Source organism: Bos grunniens, chromosome 17, assembly GCF_055505025.1.
Source record: "Bos grunniens cultivar Pamir isolate PY7600 chromosome 17, Bosgru_T2T1.0, whole genome shotgun sequence".
NCBI lineage: Eukaryota > Metazoa > Chordata > Mammalia > Artiodactyla > Bovidae > Bos > Bos grunniens.
In genome coordinates, this window is record NC_141181.1 from 44,604,589 (window position 1) to 44,627,038 (window position 22,450).

At 44.0% G+C, this 22,450-nt stretch overlaps 2 protein-coding genes across 2 annotated transcripts in view; both read left to right on the plus strand.

Annotated features, from left to right (window-relative positions):
* The window catches only part of ZNF268 (zinc finger protein 268), a 48,300-nt gene extending 43,845 nt beyond the window's left edge, over positions 1-4,455 (plus strand). Inside the window, exon 6 of the mRNA XM_086347025.1 lies at positions 3,444-4,455. Coding sequence (XP_086203151.1) covers positions 3,444-3,448 — 5 coding nt within the window. The 3' untranslated portion in view covers positions 3,449-4,455. The remainder of the gene's footprint in view (positions 1-3,443) is intronic.
* Positions 4,456-18,970: 14,515 nt separating this feature from the next.
* On the plus strand, positions 18,971-21,358 carry LOC147355253 (methyl-CpG-binding domain protein 3-like 1). Its single transcript, XM_086347107.1, has one exon. It carries the CDS (start codon positions 20,400-20,402, stop codon positions 20,985-20,987), a length of 588 nt encoding a protein of 195 aa, XP_086203233.1. The 5' UTR covers positions 18,971-20,399; the 3' UTR covers positions 20,988-21,358.
* Positions 21,359-22,450: the final 1,092 nt, after the last annotated feature.

Consider the following 22,450-nt stretch of genomic DNA (forward strand, 5'->3'; position numbering starts at 1 on the left):
ATACTGAAAGGATGTGCCCTGTTAATGGACTGAAGGAGTCAATGTTGTTAAAGTGTCAGTGTTCTCCACACTAATTTTTAGATTCAATCCCTTTCCTATCAAATTCCCAGGAAGATCTTCTGTGAAAACTGACAAACATCCTGAAACATATGTGAAATAGCAAAGGAACTAGAATACTCACAGTTTTGAACAGGAAAAACAGTCCAAAATATACACTATTTTATTTCCAGGCCTATCATAAAGTTACAGTAGCTATAACAGTATGGACTTCTGAAAGGACAGACATATCGATTAGTAAAACAGAAGAGAGTCCTGAATAAAACTACCCACTACACAGTGAACTGATTTTTGTCAAAATTACAAAAACAGTTCATTGGAAAAAGGATAGTCTTTAAAAAAATGGTGCTGAATCACTTGCACATCTATTTGAGAAAAATGTATATGTATCTTGGTCTATACTTATACCATATACAAAAACCAATTTTCTGAGGAGTATACTAGAGGTTGAGCTTCATCCAGTTAAAGGATTGATGGTGAGCATTTAAAATATTTAATTTCACATCTAAGACTAAAATGAGGGTTGAGCAGATGGAAGAATACTATACAAAAATATATTCTGGTAAAGTAAAAACATGAGTAAGCATAGAAAGAGGAAAGAGAGGGTTGGGGGAAATAAGATACTTCCATTAATAGGAAATCAAAGGATACCTCTTTAATTCTTAGGCTGCTGATAATAAAAGGTAGAGAAACGTGAGATTCAGAGCACTGGAAGATGATATAAAAGTAACAACTGGAACAAAAATATGAAGCCTAAATTACAAAAGAAATTACTTGAAAGAAAATAATGCAACACAGGAAAAAAAATAGTAAAGATAAATAGGTTGCACTGAAATAACAGGGAAGGGCAGGAGAGAAACCATTTATGATGGTAGAATTCCCATGATATACAGAAGAAATGATGAAGTTGGAAGATTGTCATTAGGCAGCCACTATAGTAAGGATTGTTTCAGGCAGAAATTAATGAACGCTAAAACTTGTAAACAAAAATGTTACGAGGAACAAATACTTGTCTCAAAGTATTTTCCTCTCAGGTATTTCTTAATTACAAAAGCAGTATTTTTAGATTGAGAAATTTCAGAAATTAGGAAATATTTTTACACAGATGATGGTAAAATACAATGCTAAAACATGTTTGAAGGAAAATGCATAACTTTATTAAGAAAAAGGTTGAAAACTAATTATCTAGCCTTCTATTTTAGGAAGTCACAAAAGAAAAGCAAACTCAGAGAACATAGTAGGAAGGCAATAAGGAAGATCAGACATTGATTAAACAGGAACCATACGTACAAGAGAGAAAGTACCACAGAAAGTTGATTCTTTGATTAATTCACTTCTGATCAAGAAAGAGGAAAAAAATACCTTGCCAGTAACCAGTATGAAAAGGGATATCACAACAAGATTTTATATGAAAGAAAATAAATGTATTAGAAGGTTATGCAATAGGCAAACATATTTGATAGTTTAGATGATAAGGACAAATTCCTTAGAAATCCCAACATTAATAAAATGAGCAAAAGAAATTAAAAAATAGTACTAAATCTATTGAAGACATTGAATCCAAAATCTAAAACCTTTCCACAAAGAGATTGAAGCCTAGCTGACTTCACTAGTAAATTCTTCTGATTTAAAGAAGAAATAATTCCAGTTCTATAAAAATTTCCAGGTAATAGAAAAAGTGAGAGAATGCTTCCTGATACTTTTTACGGGACCTGCGTAACTTTGGTGCCAAAATCCAACAGACACATTAGGGGAAAAAAATGAAAATGTAGACATTTATTTCTCATGAAGAGAGATGCAAAAATCCTAAAAAGTGAATTAGATGGAATCTAATGATATGTAAAAACTACATCATGATCAAGTATGGTTAAAAAACAAACAAAACCCACTGTGATCTAACAGTTACAGAATAAGAGAAAAACCAACTCAAGAGGTGCAGAAGACAGCTGCCAAAATTAAACAAGCATTTATAGCAAAACCTCTTAAAACTAGTAATACACAGGTACTTCCTTAATCTGACAAAGCATATATATCCACAAAAGAAATCTATCATAGACATGTCATGTTGCACAAACATCATGATTTCATTTCAAGTGAAGTATTTAATGCTCTCTCCCTGCATACAATAAATAAAATTATAACTATTACCTCTTTAATTTAACATCGTAAATATTTTTGTCCTAACCCATACAATATGTTTTTTTAAAAATAAGGTTGGAAAGAAAGAAAAATAAGTCATTCCTACACAATATGTTTATGTACTTAGAAAATCCAAAAAAGTCTACAAATAAAACTTACATATTTAAGTGAATTTAGCAGAGTTGCTAGGTAGAATGTCAATACGCAAAAGTCAACTGTATTTCTATATATTACAAAACAATTAGATAATGGAACTAAAAGAATCATGGACAACAGCATCAAAAATATTAAATGATTAGAAATAAATCTAAATAAAGGTTTGAAATTAAACAAGTAAGATCTATTTTGTATTTGTGGATTGGAAGACTCAAATTGCTTTCAAGCATTGCCCAAATTTATAAATTCAGTGCTATCTCACAGTCCTAGTAGATGCATTTTTGTCAAAATTAACAAGCTGATTCTGAAATCCATGTGAAAATGCAAAGGGTGAAGCATAGCAAACACAAAGAGGAAGAAAATTGAAGGATACACACTGAACATTGACTTAGTGATTGTTATAATAGTATAGTTTTGTGTAAAGGTAGACAAACAGACCAATGGAGCAACAGACCAGAGAACCCATTAGCAGACCCCCACATGTGCCATCATCTGATCTCAGACAAAAAGTGACACTGCAGTGTGGCAGTGGAAACACTGTGCAATAAATCAGGTAGGCCAATTGGATATCCTCTGGAGGGAACTGACACTGCCCCCCCCCTCATACCTCACACCATAAGTTAAAATTATTTCTAGGTGAATTGTACACCTAAATGTGAAGGGGAAAATTAGACCTTCTAGAAGCTTATGGTGGGGGAAACTTGTAGCTTTTGAGAAGGCAGGTCAAGTGCAAAAACAGGAAAAGTTAATGTTTGGTGACTTAAATCAAGGGTGGTTACCATGGGGGATAATGACTGGACATGGGCATGAGAGAGCCTTCAAGCATGCTGTAAGTGGTGAGGACACAGTACCTGCACATGAAGAAATCAGGTAAGCCCTAAAGATTCGTGCACTTTATATAAATTGTAAAGATAGAGAATCAAAACATCAAGAACATTCACAATGTGCTTTCATTTTCTTGGACTTGTATGTCTGTTCAACTTTTCACATGTAATATTATGTTAATCTAAAACATTTTTGGTTAAATATCTAGGCTTTTTTTAAACAATAAAAATAGATAAACCGATTGATTTTTTTCACGCTCTGCACAGAGTAAGGAATCAGCAACTCCGGAGAAGATGGGTTCCTCAAACACAGGGACACTCTTTCGTCTGTGACGTCAGTGTCCACAGTGGACCTGGAGCGTGACCAGCATCGGGAAAGTGGCCTGAGTGATGAGGATGCAGTTTACACAGGACTCCCCTCCTCCTCTCCCACCCTCCAGTTCAGGGTGCTTCCAGGTGACAGGACAACCACACACCTCAAATCCACCCTCTGCCAGTTCTGTGACTGTAGACCAGTGACTTAACCTTCTGATGGGTATCTTGTCATTTGAAAATGAGGGCAAAATACCCACCTCACAGAGTCACATATGCTCAGTAAACAGTCTCTGGGCTCCAAGACCCTGTCCCCACCTCGTCCCTTACTGAACACCAGCAGGAGAGAAGGGTTGCACCAGGTCAAGTGGGTCTTATTTGGGCACAGCACCACTGCCCAGCCACCTCTGAGCATGAAGCAAAAGCAAAAATCAGTAGTACTCATCTCGTCTTCAAATTTTTTGTGTGTGTTAATTGTAAATTCTCTGGCAAAAAAAAAAAAAAAAATGTGTTTTTTAAATGCAAATCAAAACCACAATGAGGTACCATTTCATACCAGTCGGCATGGCTGCGATCCAAAAGTCTACAAGCAATAAATGCTGGAGAGGGTGTGGAGAAAAGGGAACCCTCTTACACTGTTGGTGAGAATGCAAACTAATACAGCCACTATGGAGAACAGTGTGGAGATTCCTTAAAAAGCTGGAAATAGAACTGCCTTATGACCCAGCAATCCCACTGCTGGGCATACACACCAAGGAAACCAGAATTGAAAGAGACACATGTACCCCAATGTTCATCACAGCACTGTTTCTAATAGCCAGGACATGGAAGCAACCTAGATGTCCATCAGCAGACGAATGGATAAGACAGCTGTGGTACATATACACAATGGAGTATTACTCAGCCATTAAAAAAATACATTTGAATCAGTTCTAATGACGTGGATGAAACTGGAGCCTATTATACAGAGTGAAGTAAGCCAGAAAGAAAAACACCAATACAGTATACTAATGCATGTATATGGAATTTAGAAAGATGGTAACAATAACCCTGTATGTGAGACAGCAAAAGAGACACAGATGTATAGAACAGTCTTTTGGACTCTGTGGGAGAGGGCAAGGGTGGGATGATTTGGGAGAATGGCATTGAAACATGTATATCATATGTGAAATGAATCGCCAGTCCAGGTTCAATGCATGATACAGGATGCTCGGGGCTGGTGCACTGGAATCACCCAGAGGGATGGTATGGGGAGGGAGGTGGGAGGGGGGTTCAGGATGGGAAACATGTGTACACCCATGGCGGATTCATGTTGATGTATGGCAATACCAATACAATATTGTAAAGTAATTAGCCTCTAATTAAAATAAATAAATTTATATTTTTAAAAAATAAATAAATAAAAAATAAAAATACTGTGTTAAAATACTATTTATCTTGATGACTGAGTTGTTTGGTTCCTCACTTGCCTCCCCCCGGTGCAGGCCTTATTTGGACAGTAAAGTTCTCCAGCCTAGGCCTTACAGATCCAGACTTCAGGGAGTGTGGGGCACCCACATGCTGGTCATGGCCCGGAGTGGTGATGCTGGCACCCAGGGTGATGAAGGAGATGTGCCACAGAGGCCCTGCACAGGACCCAGAGAAGGGGGCTGTACAGCTTTGTTCCCTTGAAAGACCTGTAGCTGGAGTGCAACTCATCCGAGCTTGAAGGAGAACAGGGTCTAATCCTCTAGCAGGGCTGGCAGCCTCAACTGCCTCTGAGTCAGTGTGTGGGGAGGGTCTTCCCGTTCCCCGCCCCCATCTACCACCTGCCTTCTTCCAAGAAAAGAAGGGCAGCTGAGTCACTCTTTGAAGCTCTTGCTTACACTTCCTCTGTCTTTCACAGCATTCTGCCTGGGATGTAAGGTATCCCCTCTTCTTCTGTCCAGCATTGCTTTCCCAGGGTGTTCCCCAGACGGCCTGCTCCCTGGAATTCTGTGAACCCAAGGAGGGGCCAAAGAACTACTCTCCAACAGCTACAAGCACCCAATATGCAGACAGACATTCAACAAATCTGATACCTCCACCCTACCCACCAGAGGTACTTACCCTGGGGCTTTCTAGAAGGCATCCTGGGGCAGTGAGGGTGGGGCAGGAACTCCTTCAGGGAGACTCTGGGGATGAAGGTAATTCCCTGGATGGAAGAGAGGGATTTAGGGTGAAACAGGGGTTCTTAGGAGGCCCTATCCAGATGAGCTTAAAGTCTTTTGAGGATCAGGGATTTTAAAAAATGTGTTCAGGTAATCATTACGGGGGAAAGTACATTAATGGCCAGAAAATTTCTGAACAGAAGTCATAAAGGAGAAGTTACCTTACCAAATTTTGAATGTGTTAAAAATGAAGAGGGTAGGTAAGAAACAAAGTGATGAAAAAGAAGATAGCACATGAAGAGTTATTGATTCATTTAATGATCTCAATCCAGTTGAGGTAGGAGATAGATGGGCTCCAGGTTAGACATTTACAACTGGCCTCCTGTTTGCCTGTCACGGGGCAGGAAGAAGCAGGCTTCAGGTTGGATACTTATAACTGTTAGCATTTTCTGAGACAAGAGATGGGTGGGCTCCAGCTGAATTTACAATCAGCCTCCTGCTTGCCCTCCAAAATGGAAGTAACAAGAGAAACAGGGTAAATAGCCAGTCTTTGTCTCTTGTGAACACCTTAAGGTAATAGTCACGGCAACAGTCAAGGTAATAACCATGGCAAGGACAAAGAGGTGCAAACCCTGTTTTGAGTAAAGGATTAAGGAATCTGCACACCCACCCCCCCAACTCTTCTTTGGGACAAGGGAGACGCTACACCGAGGCAGAAAAACTCCTTGGGGTCAAAAGTCAGGGGAAAATTCCAGACCATAATGAGTCTTGCTCTTCCCAGAAAACTTCACTTTGAGATCCATCTTGGCTGACAGGTGTGTGTGCACCTGAGGGGAGGGTCTTGAGACAAATTAACTGGAGCGAAGGGGGACAAAGCAAGATGACTGCCCTGAAGGAAGGCAAAAACCTGGAAAACTGCCCCCTTATGAGGGATTTAAACTTCCCAAAGTCAAGATTCTCTCTCTGAGCTCACCCGTGTACCTTTCCACATGTATTTTCTTTTCAGTAAACTTTCTACTTTGTGATTTAACTTCTGCCTTCTTGCCTGAATTCATTCTTGACTAGTCAGGCAAGGACTAGGGACTCTGGCCCTAACTGCTGTGGCCCAGTGGTTAGGACTCCTGGTCCGGAAAACTAAGATTGTGCTTCCGGCCACTGCTTACTGCAAGCAGCTGCTTACTACTGGATGCATCTGAAATCACAATGAGGAAAGGCCTGTTTTTACAAATAATAAACTTCACCAAAGAGAAGAGAAGGTACAGAGAGGGTCAAAGTCACAGAGCTATTAAACAATTGAACTGGGAGTCCACACCAGGTAGCCTGGGTCCAGAAGAGAACAGAAAATCTGGAAACAGCAGGTCAGTATGCTTTAGAATGCATAATGTGGTGATGACTGCATTTCAGACTAGAGAGCATGGAAGAAGAAAGGCAGCATCTATTTATAGCGGGTGTTGGATACTTAAATTTTGGCCTACCTTTTGTTGGAAGGTTAGACCTCTATCAAAAATGAAGTTTATGAAGAGTTTGCCCTGATTTAGAATACTTAAAATTATTATGTGCTTAAGAATATAAGCTTTTGAATGACAGTTAAAGAAGCCACTTACTACTGGAAAGTGTTTTAAAATTCACTAGATCTATTCCCTTATTAGTAACAAGGGAACGTAACACTCGCTCAGAGGAGGCTTGGGAGGCTCAAATAAGACGTTTGTAAACAGTAACTTTTTACGTGGCAGCCAAAAATAGTCATTGATTTTATAGCAACAAATTAGAATCATTGCATTTGTTAAATTAAATTTAATTTTATAATATGGGTACTTGGACATTTGGGGTTCCATTGAGGTTTTAACTTCACTGGTACTTAATGGGTGGAGAGCAACCAGAAAAGTTGTCACTGAACTCCCAGCCGGCCCTGGAGAAAGGGCCTGAGATAGCATTCCCACAGCAGCAGGGATTCCTGCAGCAAACCTCTCATTTCCTCTCTGTTACTCACATTCCCTGTGTATACTGAATCATGGGGGAAGGTGTGCTTCCTCCTCCCCGTGGTCTATGGTTTGTTTGTTTTTTCACTTCTTGAAATTTAAAACAAGAAAAACCGATTATCTTTTTATAAAAATTAGAAAACATCAGTTCAATTCAGTTAGTCGCTTAGTCTTGTCCGATTCTTTGTGACCCCATGAATCGCAGCATGCCAGGCCTCCCTGTCCATCACCAACTCCCGGAGTTCACTCAGACTCATGTCCATTGAGTCAGTGATGCCATCCAGCCATCTCGTCCTCTGTCGTCCCCTTCTCCTCCTGCCCCCAATCCCTCCCAGCATCAGAGTCTTTTCCAATGAGTCAACTCTTCGCATGAGCTGGCCAAAGTACTGGAGTTTCAGCTTTAGCATCATTCCTTCCAAAGAAATCCCAGGGCTGATCTCCTTCAGAATGGACTGGTTGGATCTCCTTGCAGTCCAAGGGACTCTCAAGAGTCTTCTCCAACACCACAGTTCAAAAGCATCAATTCTTAGGCGCTCAGCCTTCTTCACAGTCCAACTCTCCCATCCATACATGACCACGGGAAAAACCATAGCCTTGACTAGACGAAACTTTGTTGGCAAAGTAATGTCTCTGCTTTTGAATATGCTGTCTAGGTTGGTCATAACTTTCCTTCCAAGGAGTAAGCATCTTTTAATTTCATGGCTGCAGTCACCACCTGCAGTGATTTTGGAGCCCAGAAAAATAAAGTCTGACACTGTTTCCACTGTTTCCCCATCTATTTCCCATGAAGTGATGGGACCCGATGCCATGATCTTCGTTTTCTGAATGTTGAGCTTTAAGCCCACTTTTTCACTCTCCTCTTTCACTTTCATCAAGAGGCTTCTTAGTTCCTCTTCACTTTCTGCCATAAGGGTGGTGTCATCTGCATATCTGAGGTTATTGATATTTCTCCCAGCAATCTTGATTCCAGCTTGTGTTTCTTCCAGTCCAGCGTTTCTCATGATGTACTCTGCATATAAGTTAAATAAGCAGGGTGACAATATACAGCCTTGACGTACTCCTTTTCCTATTTGGAACCAATCTGTTGTTCCATGTCCAGTTCTAACTGTTGCTTCCTGACCTGCATACAAATTTCTCAAGAGGCAGGTCAGGTGGTCTGGTATTCCCATCTCTTGAAGAATTTTCCACAGTTTATTGTGATCCACACAGTCAAAGGCTTTGGCATAGTCAATAAAGCAGAAGTAGATGTTTTTCTGGAACTCTCTTGCTTTTTCCATGATCCAGCGGATGTTGGCAATTTGATCTCTGGTTCCTCTGCCTTTTCTAAAACCAGCTTGAATATCAGGAAGTTCACGGTTCATGTATTGCTGAAGCCTGGCTTGGAGAATTTTGAGCATTACTTTACTAGCATGTGGAGCGCCGAAGAATTGATGCTTTTGAACTGTGGTTGGAGAAGACTCTTGAGAGTCCCTTGGACTGCAAGGAGATCCAACCAGTCCATTCTGAAGGAGATCAGCCCTGGGATTTCTTTGGAAGGAATGATGCTAAAGCTGAAACTCTGGTACTTTGGCCACCTCACGCGAAGAGTTGACTCATTGGAAAAGACTCTGATGCTGGGAGGGATTGGGGGCAAGAGGAGAAGGGGACGACAGAGGATGAGATGGCTGGATGGCATCACTGACTCGATGGAGGTGAGTCTGAGTGAACTCCGGGAGTTGGTGATGGACAGGGAGGCCTGGTGTGCTGCGATTCATGGGGTCGCAAAGAGTCGGACACGACTGAGCGACTGATCTGATCTGATCTTACTAGCATGTGAGATGAGTGCAATTGTGCGGACATTTGAGCATTCTTTGGCATTGCCTTTCTTTGGGATTGGAATGAAAACTGACCTTTTCCTGTCCTGTGGCCACTGCTGAGTTTTCCAAATTTGCTGGCATTTTGAGTGCAGCACTTTCACAGCATCATCTTTCAAGATTTGAAATAGCTCAACTGGAATTCCATCACCTCCACTAGTGGATAAGCCAAAAAATAAACAAATAAATACAATTTAAAAGCCAAATAAAAATAATAAAAACAAATAACAATGTGGCAGATATCATTTTATGTCTTATCTTTTCAAATGGGCTCTGTACCACTCACCCTGGTTTTGTAACAGGCTGTTTTCATGCTACAATGTATTACAAGTTGGGTCATCTAGCATCTTCCTGGGCATAACTACTAATTATCTTCCAGGAGCTCATCCTCTTTCTGCAGTGTGATCTACTTAGCAAATCTCCCACCAGATCTTTGGATTGTTTCCAGATTGTTCTGGAATGTTTCTCTTTTGCCCAAAGTCTTGCATAATCTTAGGCATGAGCTTTGCCCTCAAGAGAATTTTTACCTAGACCATCATTTAAAAACCAATGTAAAGGGGCTTCCCTGGTGGCTCAATGGTTAAGAATCCTCCTACCAATGCAGGAAAGGTGGGTTCAATCCCTGATCAAGGAAGATCCCACATGCCATGAAGCAGCTAAGCCCTTGTGCCTCAGCTGAGCACTGAGCCCACACTCTGGAGCTCTCAGAGCCCTAACTACTGAAGCCCTGCACCTAGAGCCTGTGCTCTGCAACAAGAGAAATCACTGCAGTGAAAAGCCAGGGAACTGCAACTAGAGAGAAGTGCCACACACACCTTCCCCTCCCCACCCCACACCCCCTGCATTCCCCTCCTGTCCCACTAAAGAAAGGCCCCCACATCAAGAAAGACACACACACACACACTCACACACACACACTCACACACACACACTCACACACACACACACACTCACACACACACACACACACACACAGCCAAAAATGAATGTATATATAGGGCTTTCCCTAGTGGCTCAGATGGTAAAGAATCAGTCTGCAATGCAGGAGACCTGGGTTTGATTCCTCATGGGGGAAGATCCCGTGCAGAACGGAATGGCAACCCAGTCCAGTATTCTTGCCTGGAGAATCCCATGGACAGTCCATGGGATCACAAAGAGTCCCTGAGCAACTAACACTCCTCCTGGTTTCATCTCTAGGGCACCTTCCACTTGCTGTGCAAAAATCACAGGACTGTAACCTGCACAGGAGAGACCCCAGAATTGTCCGAGCAGGTGAGGGCAGTTCTGTGGTTTCCTCTGCATGTGAACCAGGGGCTTGGAGAACTCAGGTCCCCAGGCCCCCACCATCACAAAGGCTTCTCCACCCCGCGGAGCTGAGCACCCAGGATCCCACAGGGGTGAGATCCACAGGGGCCTCTGCTGCGACCTAAGCTCCTTGAAGGCGCTCCCTCCCACGCAGTCCAGCGGGTGCACATCTACCCATGCACAAGAGAGGTCAGAGTTTCTGCCCCACAGGCTGTGACCCCAGCAGGGCTTTGGCTCTGCAGAGCTCTAGGCCAGTGTTGTGGGGTCAGTCCAGGATTACAGCTTCCTCCTGCTGCAGGGGTGGGGATCATGGGACCTTCTTCTCCACCCCAGCCCATGACTCTCAGGCTCCCTTGCTTCTGAGGCCCAAGGATACGCAGAGCCAGGCTGGATGGCGCTGCCAACTCACCGCCAACCTCTCGGTTCTCGGGCAGCCCTCCTGAATGCCACGCACATTTGCTGGAGAACCTCTTGGCTCACCAAGAACCACCAGAACCCCCTGAACCCAAGTGGGCCCCCAAAGCTCCTGGATTTAGGGGCCAAAGGCCAGCGTTGTCCAGCCCAGCTGACACAATGATTGACTGAGGCCTCGATACTTTGTAGTGACTGCACCTCCCCAACTCCTCTCCAGAGGTGCAGCGGGAGCACACGCGGAGCCTGGAGGGGTGGGGGGAGCATAGCAAGTTCCGGGGCAGGTTCCTGACAGTGAAGGCCTTCCTCAGAGAAGAGAGTATTGCACTGCCCCACTCTCCGTGCCTGTCCTGTGACAAGGCCAGACTTCTCCTCCCAATAGATGTGAGTGAGGTGTGGGCAGCCTCTGGCCTCTCTGAGTCTGGGGTTTGCACAGAGGCACGTGAGCTGCAGAAGAGCCTCCTGGCTGCAGGGTGCCTTCCCCTGGATTGCAATTGATTCTTCTTGCCCAACAAATGTTCTGTTAAAGTTTAATGTTTTGAGCCATGCCGCCCCTCTATTTACTTAACTATCCTGGACACCTTCCCTTCTCAAACCAGGCCCACATTTCGCTGCCCAAGGGCACTAATCCACACACCAGGACTCTGGTGATCGGCACTCAAATCCTTTCTAATGGCTCTGTTTTATCGGAAGCGTCCTATGAGCATCTCTGCCCTCTGCTCCTCACCTGGTCGTTTTGCCCCAGAATCAAGGAATTTCCCTGGAGATGAAAGCAGCGGTGTCAAGCACACAGGCCCTGGGGCTGAGTGGGCTCGGTTCCCAGCACCCCTAACCCCCTTCGGTGAGGACTTTGACACCCAGGACTGTCACCTCCAGGAATGGGCCCTTGATCCTAGCCTCCCCATCGTGTTGGTCAACAGAGGTGATACAGCGGGAAACTAAGCCAGGTTTGTGCCCTCAGGGCTCACAGGATAGTGGGAGAGGCAGAGGAATAAAGGGGCACTTCCAGGTAATTGCTGGAAGATGGGGTGAAGTGGGGAGCCCCCGAGAACCTAAGACCCCTTTAGAGACCCTGGCAACTTTCCCCACAGGGGGCATCTCAGCTGAGACCACCTTACTCTGACTCTGCCCCTACAGCCCAAGTGTCCCCAGGCTCACTGCTTCCCTCCACCCCCCCCCCCGCCGCCACCCCATCGCCCAGCAGCCCCATCCCATCCCATCCATCTTCATCCCCAGAACCACAAGGCCGAGCATCAGGAGTGACAGAAGGCCACTCGCCTTCTAGGGTCCCTAAAACTCAGACCTTTCAGTTTTAAAGCATTTCTTTGTTTTGAAACGATAGAAAATTTACACAAAGTTGAAAATGCAAAACAAAGATCTTTTTGTCTTTGAATCATTTGAGAATAAGTTAATGACCAGATACCACATCATCCCTTCACTATGGGTGAGAGGAGGAGAGAGACCACCTGAAACAGCAGGAGGGTGGCGACCTGGAGCTCAGCCAGGAGGCCCCGCCCCTCAGGGGCGCGTCCAGGAGTAGTGACAGGAGCACATGCACTGGAAAAGATTGCAGCCTTTAAGGGGACCATTTGGGTTTGGTGGGGACAGAGAAGGGTGATACAATGACTGCAGTCTAGGCACCTTGTTATCTGAGGAGCAACAGGCCTCCCTGCATTAGTAGCACTAAGACCATTATCCCAATGAATTCTCAACAAACAGCCCCGCTGAGCTGAGAAAACAGGCTTGGGGATGTCAGCTGGCTGCTCACAGCCATGAGGTCAGAGCTGAGGAACCTCCAGAGCGTAGACTGCTTGCCTTTCCCTCTGAGCTTCCTGAGGCTTGATCTGCCCCTGACATGGAGGGAGAGGGCTGGGTGAAGCTCCTCCCTTCCTAGTTAGGAGACAGTGAACAGGGCAGATGTAATCAGTGGGGATCCTGCTGATTTCAAATAAAGACTTGGGTTTTCTTTCACATTGTAGGGAATTTTGAGACTTCCCTTATATAGATCCCAGGTTCAGCAAAAGGACAAAAAGCAAAGATACACATGGTCCAGTGCTAAGTGAAACAATATTTTTTTTCTCTACTGTTCAACAAATTTGTGAAGAGTGACTTTCTGCCCTCTGACATTGTTAGTGAGGGAGGAGTGGACGTCAGTTCCCTTGGGAGTGGGATTGAGGGGCACTCTAGTTGGAAAACCCCGGCAGGGCCCCAGGGGGCTTCAGATTCAAGATGGGGTTCCAGGCCCGCCCTGGTCATCTCAGGCCCTCCACGACCACTCTCAGATCAGACTGGCCCCAGCGGTTGGTGGCCTGGGACATCTGCCCCATGGCCAGGGCAATGGAGTAGCTGAAGCATCCACCGGCTCCTCCAGGATCTCCTGGGCAAGGTAGCCAGGCCCGGAGGCATCAGGAGCAAACCTGGCTATCACTACAGGGTGCCTCCACTGTAGTTATGCTCCCCAGGTCAGGCAGAGGACCATCTGCACAGAATCGAGCCAGAAAGGGAACAAGATGACACCTCAAGGGTGCGTGGATAACATGGGGGGCGAGGAACTTGGTTCCCAGTGCTCACCTTCCCAGCCTGCCAGCCTTGGTCTGGGTTGCTAACGATGGATGAACAGACTTCCAACACCTAACAACCTGCTCCTGCCCCCTCATCTCCTACCTTCCCCCACCTCTCTCTCTCAAACACACACAGGAACTGACCAGATAGTTGGGCTGCCCATGTGGAGTTATAGCTGTGGCCTGGGAGGTCTGGCCAGGGCTGCCCTGTGTTACCTTCGGGGGCCTCTTGTCAAATGACCAGAGGTATTGGAGGTGAAGGCTGACCTTGTGTCTGAAATGGCCCCCACTCTCAGCTTTCCAGAAGCTGGGGCCCAGAATGTCAGGCCACAACATGAGAACAGGTCGCTACATTGAGCACCTCTGGTCAAGTGAGTAGGGATAGCCAGCTGGCTCTAGAACGTGGCTGCTGGGTTACCACATTTCAAGTTCTGTTTTGCTGTGTCACCGAGGAAGTCAGGTCACTTCTTCCTTCAAACCCACTCAAAGCCCCGTCTTGACTGCACAGCCCTCCCCACCACTTCTTGGGAATGGAACCAGGATCCTGCTTTGAGAAGGCAGTTCTCTATCCTGGAAAAGCCTCCTGGGTCCTCCCCAGTCTCCAGGCCTGCACAGTGGGGACCAGACCAGTGTCTACTTCCTGGGGACACCATTGGTGGATGTGAAACAATGCCTTCAACATCTGTGTGCTGGTGTCACATGTATCTGAGGCACAGATCATTATTACAAGAAGGGTTGGACACAGCAGGGAATACCTCTCAAAGCAGGTCTGGGTTCCAGCCAAGTGATCTTGGGAAAGTCATTGTCCACTGTTCTCATTTCCAGGTCTGCACCTTCAAAGGGTAGAAATCAGAGGAGATTCAGATGTTGTCATCCACTGGCATAAACTTTCCAACCCTCCCTGCTTAGATTCAGGTCCTGTGCCTCTTGGTCCATTTGCTGGGCAGGCTCCACAAGAACTCTCAGTGACAGCTGCTTCCAGGTGTGTACATCCCTATGTGACACTGACATCCTCGTGTGAGCAACAGAATGCAGCCCAGGTGATAGGATGTCACATCCATTACAATAAAAACTGCCACTCCCCTCTTACTTGCTCTCTTAAGTTCTCCCTTTCTCCCTCTGTTCCTCTGTTAGCATCTCTCCCCTTCTCTGTCTCTCTCTGTGTCTCTCTCACTCGGTCTTTTTCTGGAACTGGGAGAGCAACCACAGGTGATTTGAGCTGCCCTGTATGGAGGCCCCATCGGGAAAAATCAAGGGAAAGTCGCATCTAACAGACAGATAGGAACTAGGCTGTCAGTTCAAACAGAATCCTGACAACACCCATGTGAGTGAACTTGGGAGCAAATCCCCCCAGAAGAGCCTCGGTTAACATGGCTGCCCCAGCCTGTGAGGCACTGCAGGTCAGTCAGAAGCACCCAGCTAAATTGCGTCAAGATTCCTGAGTCACAGAAACCGTGAGGTGTTAAGCATGTGTCGTCTGAAGATACAAGATTTGGGAGCAATGTTGTTTATGCCTCAGTTTTTCTCTCTGATACTTGGCAATACTAACTCTACCTCCTGCAATATTAGGGAAAGTATTAAAGAGTGAATGTCTGAAAAATGCTTGAACCTGGTACATCTCAAGCTCTGTGTCTATATGTTATAAATATGTGTTTATCATTATCTAACACTGTTTGCGTGCTCTGGAGGGTGGGGACTAGTGCCTGGATGAATGTAGAAAGCACCGCGTAACACATGATGGATACTTGAATGACCAATATGTTAAAGATGTGAAGTTATCTTATGCCTCACTGGCCTCTCAACACACATGTAATGAGCTGAGTCAGACCCCAGATCTGGAGGGAGAAGGGGCTTTTCATGGTTTGTAGCCATAAGTCAGTCTTCCTGGGATCTTCTGGGGTAGGGAGGGGACTCCCTGGATGGGATTAGAGGTGGTTTTCTGGGTCATCTGAGCCTCTTCTAGGGGATGGACAGAATCAATGAGCCGAGGACAGACCCTTGCCACAGCCCAAGGCCTGGAAGTCAAAAGGAGAAAGGAGACATCACCTACTCAGACAGAACAGCAAGGTCTGGGAGGAGAATCTTAGGGTCTGTTCATGTCTATGTATGGATTGGAAAAGAATTTCCAGACACGGGGTATTTCAGAAGGGAGTGAGTTTATTAAGAACAAAGGGCAGAGATAATGAGAAGCACAGCATATATGAGGAAGAATGAGAGGAGAATAGAATTTGTTAGAGCAGAAAATACTGTTAGAACACAGGCTGGCTCAAGGAGAGCTGAACCCTCTTGTGGGCTAATAGCCAATTTTTATAGCCTCAAGACAAAGAAAATTCCTACTGGAAGTGTAGCGTTAGGTGATTGGTCAGGATGCTATAGGGTGGATATTTTACCTAGTATGGAGTCGAAGAAGGCCAGTTTAGGTTAGAGGAGCTCATGGCAACAGTTGCTATGGGACTCAGTCAGTTCTGGATAATTTTGTCCTGTGAGCTTGGTACAGGGCTCCACACCTGTGACCTTGGTATAGGACTCCACAGGGTCCATTTTGCCAACTGCTTGGAAGGCTATAGACTCAGAACTTTGAATGATTCATTTTGACTTTGGAAATTCACCTTTCGTCTTTTTCTGAATTCTCTGTGTGCATATGTCTTAAAAGAGTAAACCTTCTTGTAGAGTGTGAGCTATAGGCCTCAACGGGACCAGGAGAAGGACCTCATCTCCCAGGTGCAGCTGGAGGGCTGTTCCTGGTTCCAAGACCACCATGGTCCTTGAATGCTGGGAATCAGCCACCCCTAGGGGAGAGAGGCTCAGACTGGGGGAGGTGAGGAAAGGGAGGGAGGGAGCTGCCAGCCACTTTCCTATCCCCTACACCAATTACCTACTGCCAGAATATTTTTCAGCCTTTAAGAGGAAGGAATTTTTGACATACATTAAAATATGGATGAACTTGAAGACATTATGCTCAGTGAAATAAGTCAGACATGAAAGGATAAATACTGTATGATTCCACTCATATGAGGTCCCTCAGTCAGTCAGTCAGTTCAGTCGCTCAGTCGTGTCTGACTCTTTGCGACCCCATGAATCGCAGCACACCAGGCCTCCCTGTCCATCACCAACTCCCGGAGTTCACCCAAACTCACGTCCATCCAGTCGGTGATGCCATCCAGCCATCTCATCTTCTGTCGTCCCCTTCTCTTCCTGCCCCCAATCCCTCCCAGCATCAGGGTCTTTTCCAATGAGTCAACTCTTCACATGAGGTGGCCAAAGTATTGGAGTTTCAGCTTCAGCTAGAGGAGTGAAATTCCTAAAGAAATGGTAGAATGGTGGGTGGCAGGGGCTGGGGGAGGGAGAATTGAGATTGAATGTTTAATGAGGACACCATCTCAGTTCTGCAAGATGAAAAGAGTTCTGGAGACAGTGGTCGTCAAGGTTGCAAAACAATCTGAATATGCCGAATACCACTGAACAGTACACTTAAAAATTATTAAAGCAGGACTTTCCTGGTGGTGCAGTGAATAAGAATCCACCTGCCAATGCAGGGTTTGATTCCTGGTGCAGGAAGATTCCGCAGGCCTCAGGGCAAATAAGTCCATGTACCACAACTTCTGAGCTCGCGCTCTAGGTCTACATGCTACAACTACTGAAGCTCTGGTGTCTAGAGACCATGCTCTTCAACAAGAGAAGCCACACAATGAGAAGCCTGCACACAGCAACTAGAGAGTGGCCTCCGCTTCCCACAACTAGAGAAAAACCTGCACAGCAACAAAATCCAGCACAACCTAAACAAATAAAAAAATAAAAATTTTAAATATTAAAAAAAAAGAATCCCACCCACCCAAATATTTCTGCTCTGTCCTGCACCATCTTCTTCAAGTCTGTTCAGGACTCACTGGGGCTTCTTGGTCCCTGGGTACGTACCCAGCACATTAAAGATCTTCTCCTCTTCTGTGAGCATACCCCAGTCCTTGTCCTATTTCCTGCAGCTCACAGAGTCTGCACCCTGGTCCTTTCTTTTACCTGAGGGACAACTGGGCAGGCACAGAGGATGAACCACGGAGAAAATGTTTCCCTGGCCTGTGGCAGGAAGGAGAGAGAAGTGACAGAGTGTGACATTGGGAAAATTCTCCAGGTGCTATCAGGGCGTGGAGCCAGGGGATTTGTCAGCAAGGACTAGTCTGGTTGGTGGGCTTGGTGGTTAACTAGGAGGAGGGCCAGCATAATACAATCGATGTGTTGGTCATCCAATCAGAATCAACCTAATGAGGCCCAAATTAACGCCATCTATCCTCTGACTGATTCACTAATAACAATGTTTGTATCCTATCATCCTGATTCCATTTATTGGCTACAGTTATTATTCTTTACATATCTTGTATATTTTACATAGTAAAGATGAAGTGATTTTTTAAAATGACCCTCCTTCAAAAGTTTCTCAAGAGTATTGAATTAATAACAGAAGTCAATGAGCAGGAAATTCCTCCTAAAATTATCCTTAGTCTCTGGTTTTGACTCATCATAATTGATAAACTATCTTGACTTCTGACTTTTTTCTTGAGATTATTCTTTTTAAGACTGTAGGAGTGCAGCCTCAAGGCATTTGAGGCATAATGGTGGGAATATTTGATTTAGAAAGTGTGTGTGTGTGTGTATGAGAGAGTCTGCTACATCTTGGGGTGAGGTTGAGGTAGATAGACTCTTTCCCATGGGAACAGCTTTGCTGAGCTCTTTCTGTGGACTTCATTTTTTCTTATGGCTTGAACCAGCACAGTCCAACAATAGCTTTAAGCACTTTATATTTTTAGTAGCCGCATCTTAAAAAGTAAAAACAAACAAGTGAAATTATTTTAATTGTATATTTTAACCCATTACAGCTAAAGATATTTTCATTTGTGAATGCAAACAATGTAAAAATTAATAATGACATATTTTACTTTTTCAGTATTGAGTTCCTGAAATTTATTTTGTGCTTTTCATTTGCAGCACAGTTCCAATTTGTGAGACATAATTTATCCAACATACCTATTCCATATTTAGATTGTAAGGTTCACAGCTATAAAATGTGATTCATGTGTTTAAATTGACCCAAAGATACTTAAACATTTTGCACTTAAGGACCATGTTGGATGAATAATGAAAAGGTCCATGCTTGTCCTAGTAACAAAGTCGTCATTGTGACCTAACCAAGGGAAGCACCCATAGAATGGTGAAGTCAGACGGTAGTGTGAGGAGGTCTGAGGAGTTGGTTGGAGGTGAGGCCGCAGAGACACGTGATGTAGATCACCCTTCTCAATGGTTCACAGCTAAGGGGCAGTAGTAGAAAGACTGTGGTTCAGGAAGTTCCTGGGAAGACTAGGTGAAGGCTTTCCATGTAGTTTAGAGAGATTTGTAGGTACTTAAATGCTGAAGGAAGGATTCGGTGGAAAAGGAGAGGCTGAAAGTAAAGAGGGATATATTGGGATGGTGAACTTACTAAGAAGGAAGAAGAAATGAGGATCAGCATTGGAAGATAAAAGATGCTTCTTTAAATATAATTAAAGGAACTTTGAAAATGATGGAATCTTAGAGATAGTTGCAGATTTGGGGACTACTGTGGTAAAATTTCATTGTAGTAGTTAACAGCTTCTCTGTGAAATATCAGGCAAGTTAAGGGACATGGGATGCGTGTGATGGAAAAAGGAAAGTGGAGAAAACCTGAAACAGACTTTGGGGAAAATCCAAAAGTAAATATGCCAACACATAAAAAGAAAACAAAATTTCCAGGCATTATGGATGCTTTCCAATCGATGCAGATGATTTTGGACTTGCAGTGGTAGTAAAATATCATGTTGTGTGCTTTCCTTAGCAGTTACCATAAGACCAGCAGTAGCTATGGTAAAGGCAGTCAAGTGTCAGGTTTGAAGTTTGTTGTTGTTGTTTGTTTTTTTTTTTTTTTTTTGCAAGACAGATGTGATGAGCAGTAAGGAATTTTGGATTATTCCAAGAGAATTACTGAGATCATAGTCCATGGAACCCAGGACTGATATGACTAGAAGGCAAGAAATTAAGATGAAGATATGGTGATCTGGTATAACAGGATCTTGAGGAGCAGGTATCTGTTGTAGGAGTCTTGGAAAAAATCACAGACCAGAAATTAGTAGTGAGTTAATAAGTTTTCTAAAGTATTTATTTAGAACATGACCAACTGGGTGGAGATAAACATCAGGGATATGGGTGAGTTGCTAAGGGTGGGACAGTTGTTAATGTCACTATATTCTTAAGCTCTAAAGCAGCTATGAACAAGTGTCAGTGGGTTAACCAAATGAAGTCACATGACACTGAAGCATTTGGGATTTAAAAAAAGACTGAAGACCATGTGACATAAACTACCCGAACTGGTGCAGTTGAGAGTGATAAGGACAAAAAAGAATATAGTCACACTCATAAAGGAAGGGGTGAAGGAGGTGAAAGAGTTCACCTTACAAACTATGAAGGAGGAATGAGCTGGGGTAACCCTGAGGTTTGACCTTGAGCTTTCTGTTCTTGACTCAGATCTGCTTGATGATGTTCAATCTAACCCTGGAGGGACAAAGAGAGGCTGAGAGTACAAAAGAGCCAAAATAATGGTCCCAGAAGGCAGATTTCATTTATCATTTGGATTCAATTTCATGGTTTTTCATAGGGTACAAGGAGAAGAAGTATGATGGTGAAGACTTCACAGAGGAAGCATTGTGACTGTGGAAAAGTATCCAAACCAAAGCCTGGTTTAAACATCTCAATCCCTTTGAGGATGTCCAGTTACATATTCAAGAGACCAGTGACTAGAATCACATCCCATCCCAGCAATGAGGTCAGATGTTATCCCTGGGAGGAAACCTTGGACAACCCCCAACAGCTGTACTGGCAGAAGAGACTGCAAGGACTCCAGGCTTGCAGCAGCGCAGGGGAACTGTTAAGTCCTCTGGATCTAGCCAAAGCCTTGCAAAAATTTGCACCAAGTTGTCCAGGTGAGTCCCTGCCAGGGGTACATACAGGTGGTCCAAACTCCAGCCCCATGGCCACCCCGGCGTGGTCTTCAGATTTGTCACAGACCGTTCCAGGAGCTGGTTCTGGCACCCCACAGGTCCTTTGTGAACAGTGTCTGGTAACTGAGGAGGATATCAAGAATCAGGAAAGGAGAGTGAAGACAGTAAGAGAGAGACTGGCGATAGCAATGGTTGCTGACAGACTGGCTGGCGAGGCAGAGAAAGTGTGGGGCCAAGAAGGATGCCCTGGGCCAATGCTGTGAAGAAGAGAAGATGATGCATGTGAAATTTCACACAACACTTTATTAACATCTCTTTGCAGTGTTCTTGCTTTGAGTTCTTGAAACTTAAGATATACTAATACTTTCCTCCATTGTAAATTCTGTATGACAGAAAATATAGACAGGGATTTCCTTTCGAGGTGGAAAATTGAGTTCTCTCATTTTTAATTACTATGTATGTTGTTTGTATTTGAAAGTTAACAGAGTCATCAAAGTCATAAGATTACTCAAGGTTTTGCTCTCACAGTTATGAACTCCTTAGTCTGAATTACATTTTTTGTGTGTGTTTGTAATATTTCCCAAAAAGATTCCCAAACATCTCATTAAAAAAATTTTACATCTATATTCTCAAATAAGATATCTCTTTCTATTTTTCTGACTTTTGTTGCATATGAATTCAGAAGTGCACATAATCTGAAATACCAGACTTTCCCTTGTTTTCTAGACCTACTTGTGTTTGAAATTTCATTCATGAAAATTGACATGTCATTTGGGAAAATGATGCTGTCAAGAGGGACTGTTTTCAGCATCATTAATAAGAAGCCTGGACTTGTTTATATATATATATATATGTCTATTTGCCTGAACACATGTGCTGCTGCTGCTGCTAAGTCGCAGCCCACATAGACGGCAGCCCACCAGGCTCCCTCATCCCTGGGATTCTCCAGGCAAGAACACTGGAGTGGGTTGCCTTTTCCTTCTCCAATGCACGAAAGTGAAAAGTGAAAGTGAAGTCGCTCAGTCATATCCGACCCTCAGCGACCCCATGGACTGCAGCCTTCCAGGCTCCTCCGTCCATGCGATTTTCTAGGCAGGAGTACTGGAGTAGGGTGCCATTGCCTTCTCCAGAACACGTGTGCTCTACTATTCAAATTCTTTTCATCATTACTTACTTTTTCCTGGTGAATTTACCAATTTCTGAGAGAGAGAGAGATGTTTTTTTAAAAAACAGAGTATCTGTATTTATATCTTCCCTAAAAATGAGACATTTTTAAATTGAATCTTCTCTAGAATGTGGCAATCATCTGGGACTTTAGTTAGAATGCCTTATTTTAAAACCAGTAATTATTTAGATACACTAATTTTTTTCTCTTCCTCATGATTCCTTTTATGTTTTGCCGGGTTCACATTTCATCATCATGATATACATTCTTTACTGGTTCTTTCACAGGTGGCCCTAGGGAGATCAACTTTGGGTCTGCCAGTATGTTGGAAAACGCCTTATTTCTTTCTCTGACAGTTTGGCTGAGTGTTTAATTCACTTTCTAAGTAATATTTTTCCTTCCTCACCAAGTTACTTAATATCTGACCTTCCATATCTCTAGCTATAACATGGAAATAAAACCTCATGGGGTGATGAGCATAACCGAAATGATGCAGGCAGAGTTTGCCCATCATGCTGCTCAGCAGGTACCAAGCGTCAGCAGACAGCTCTTATCATCATT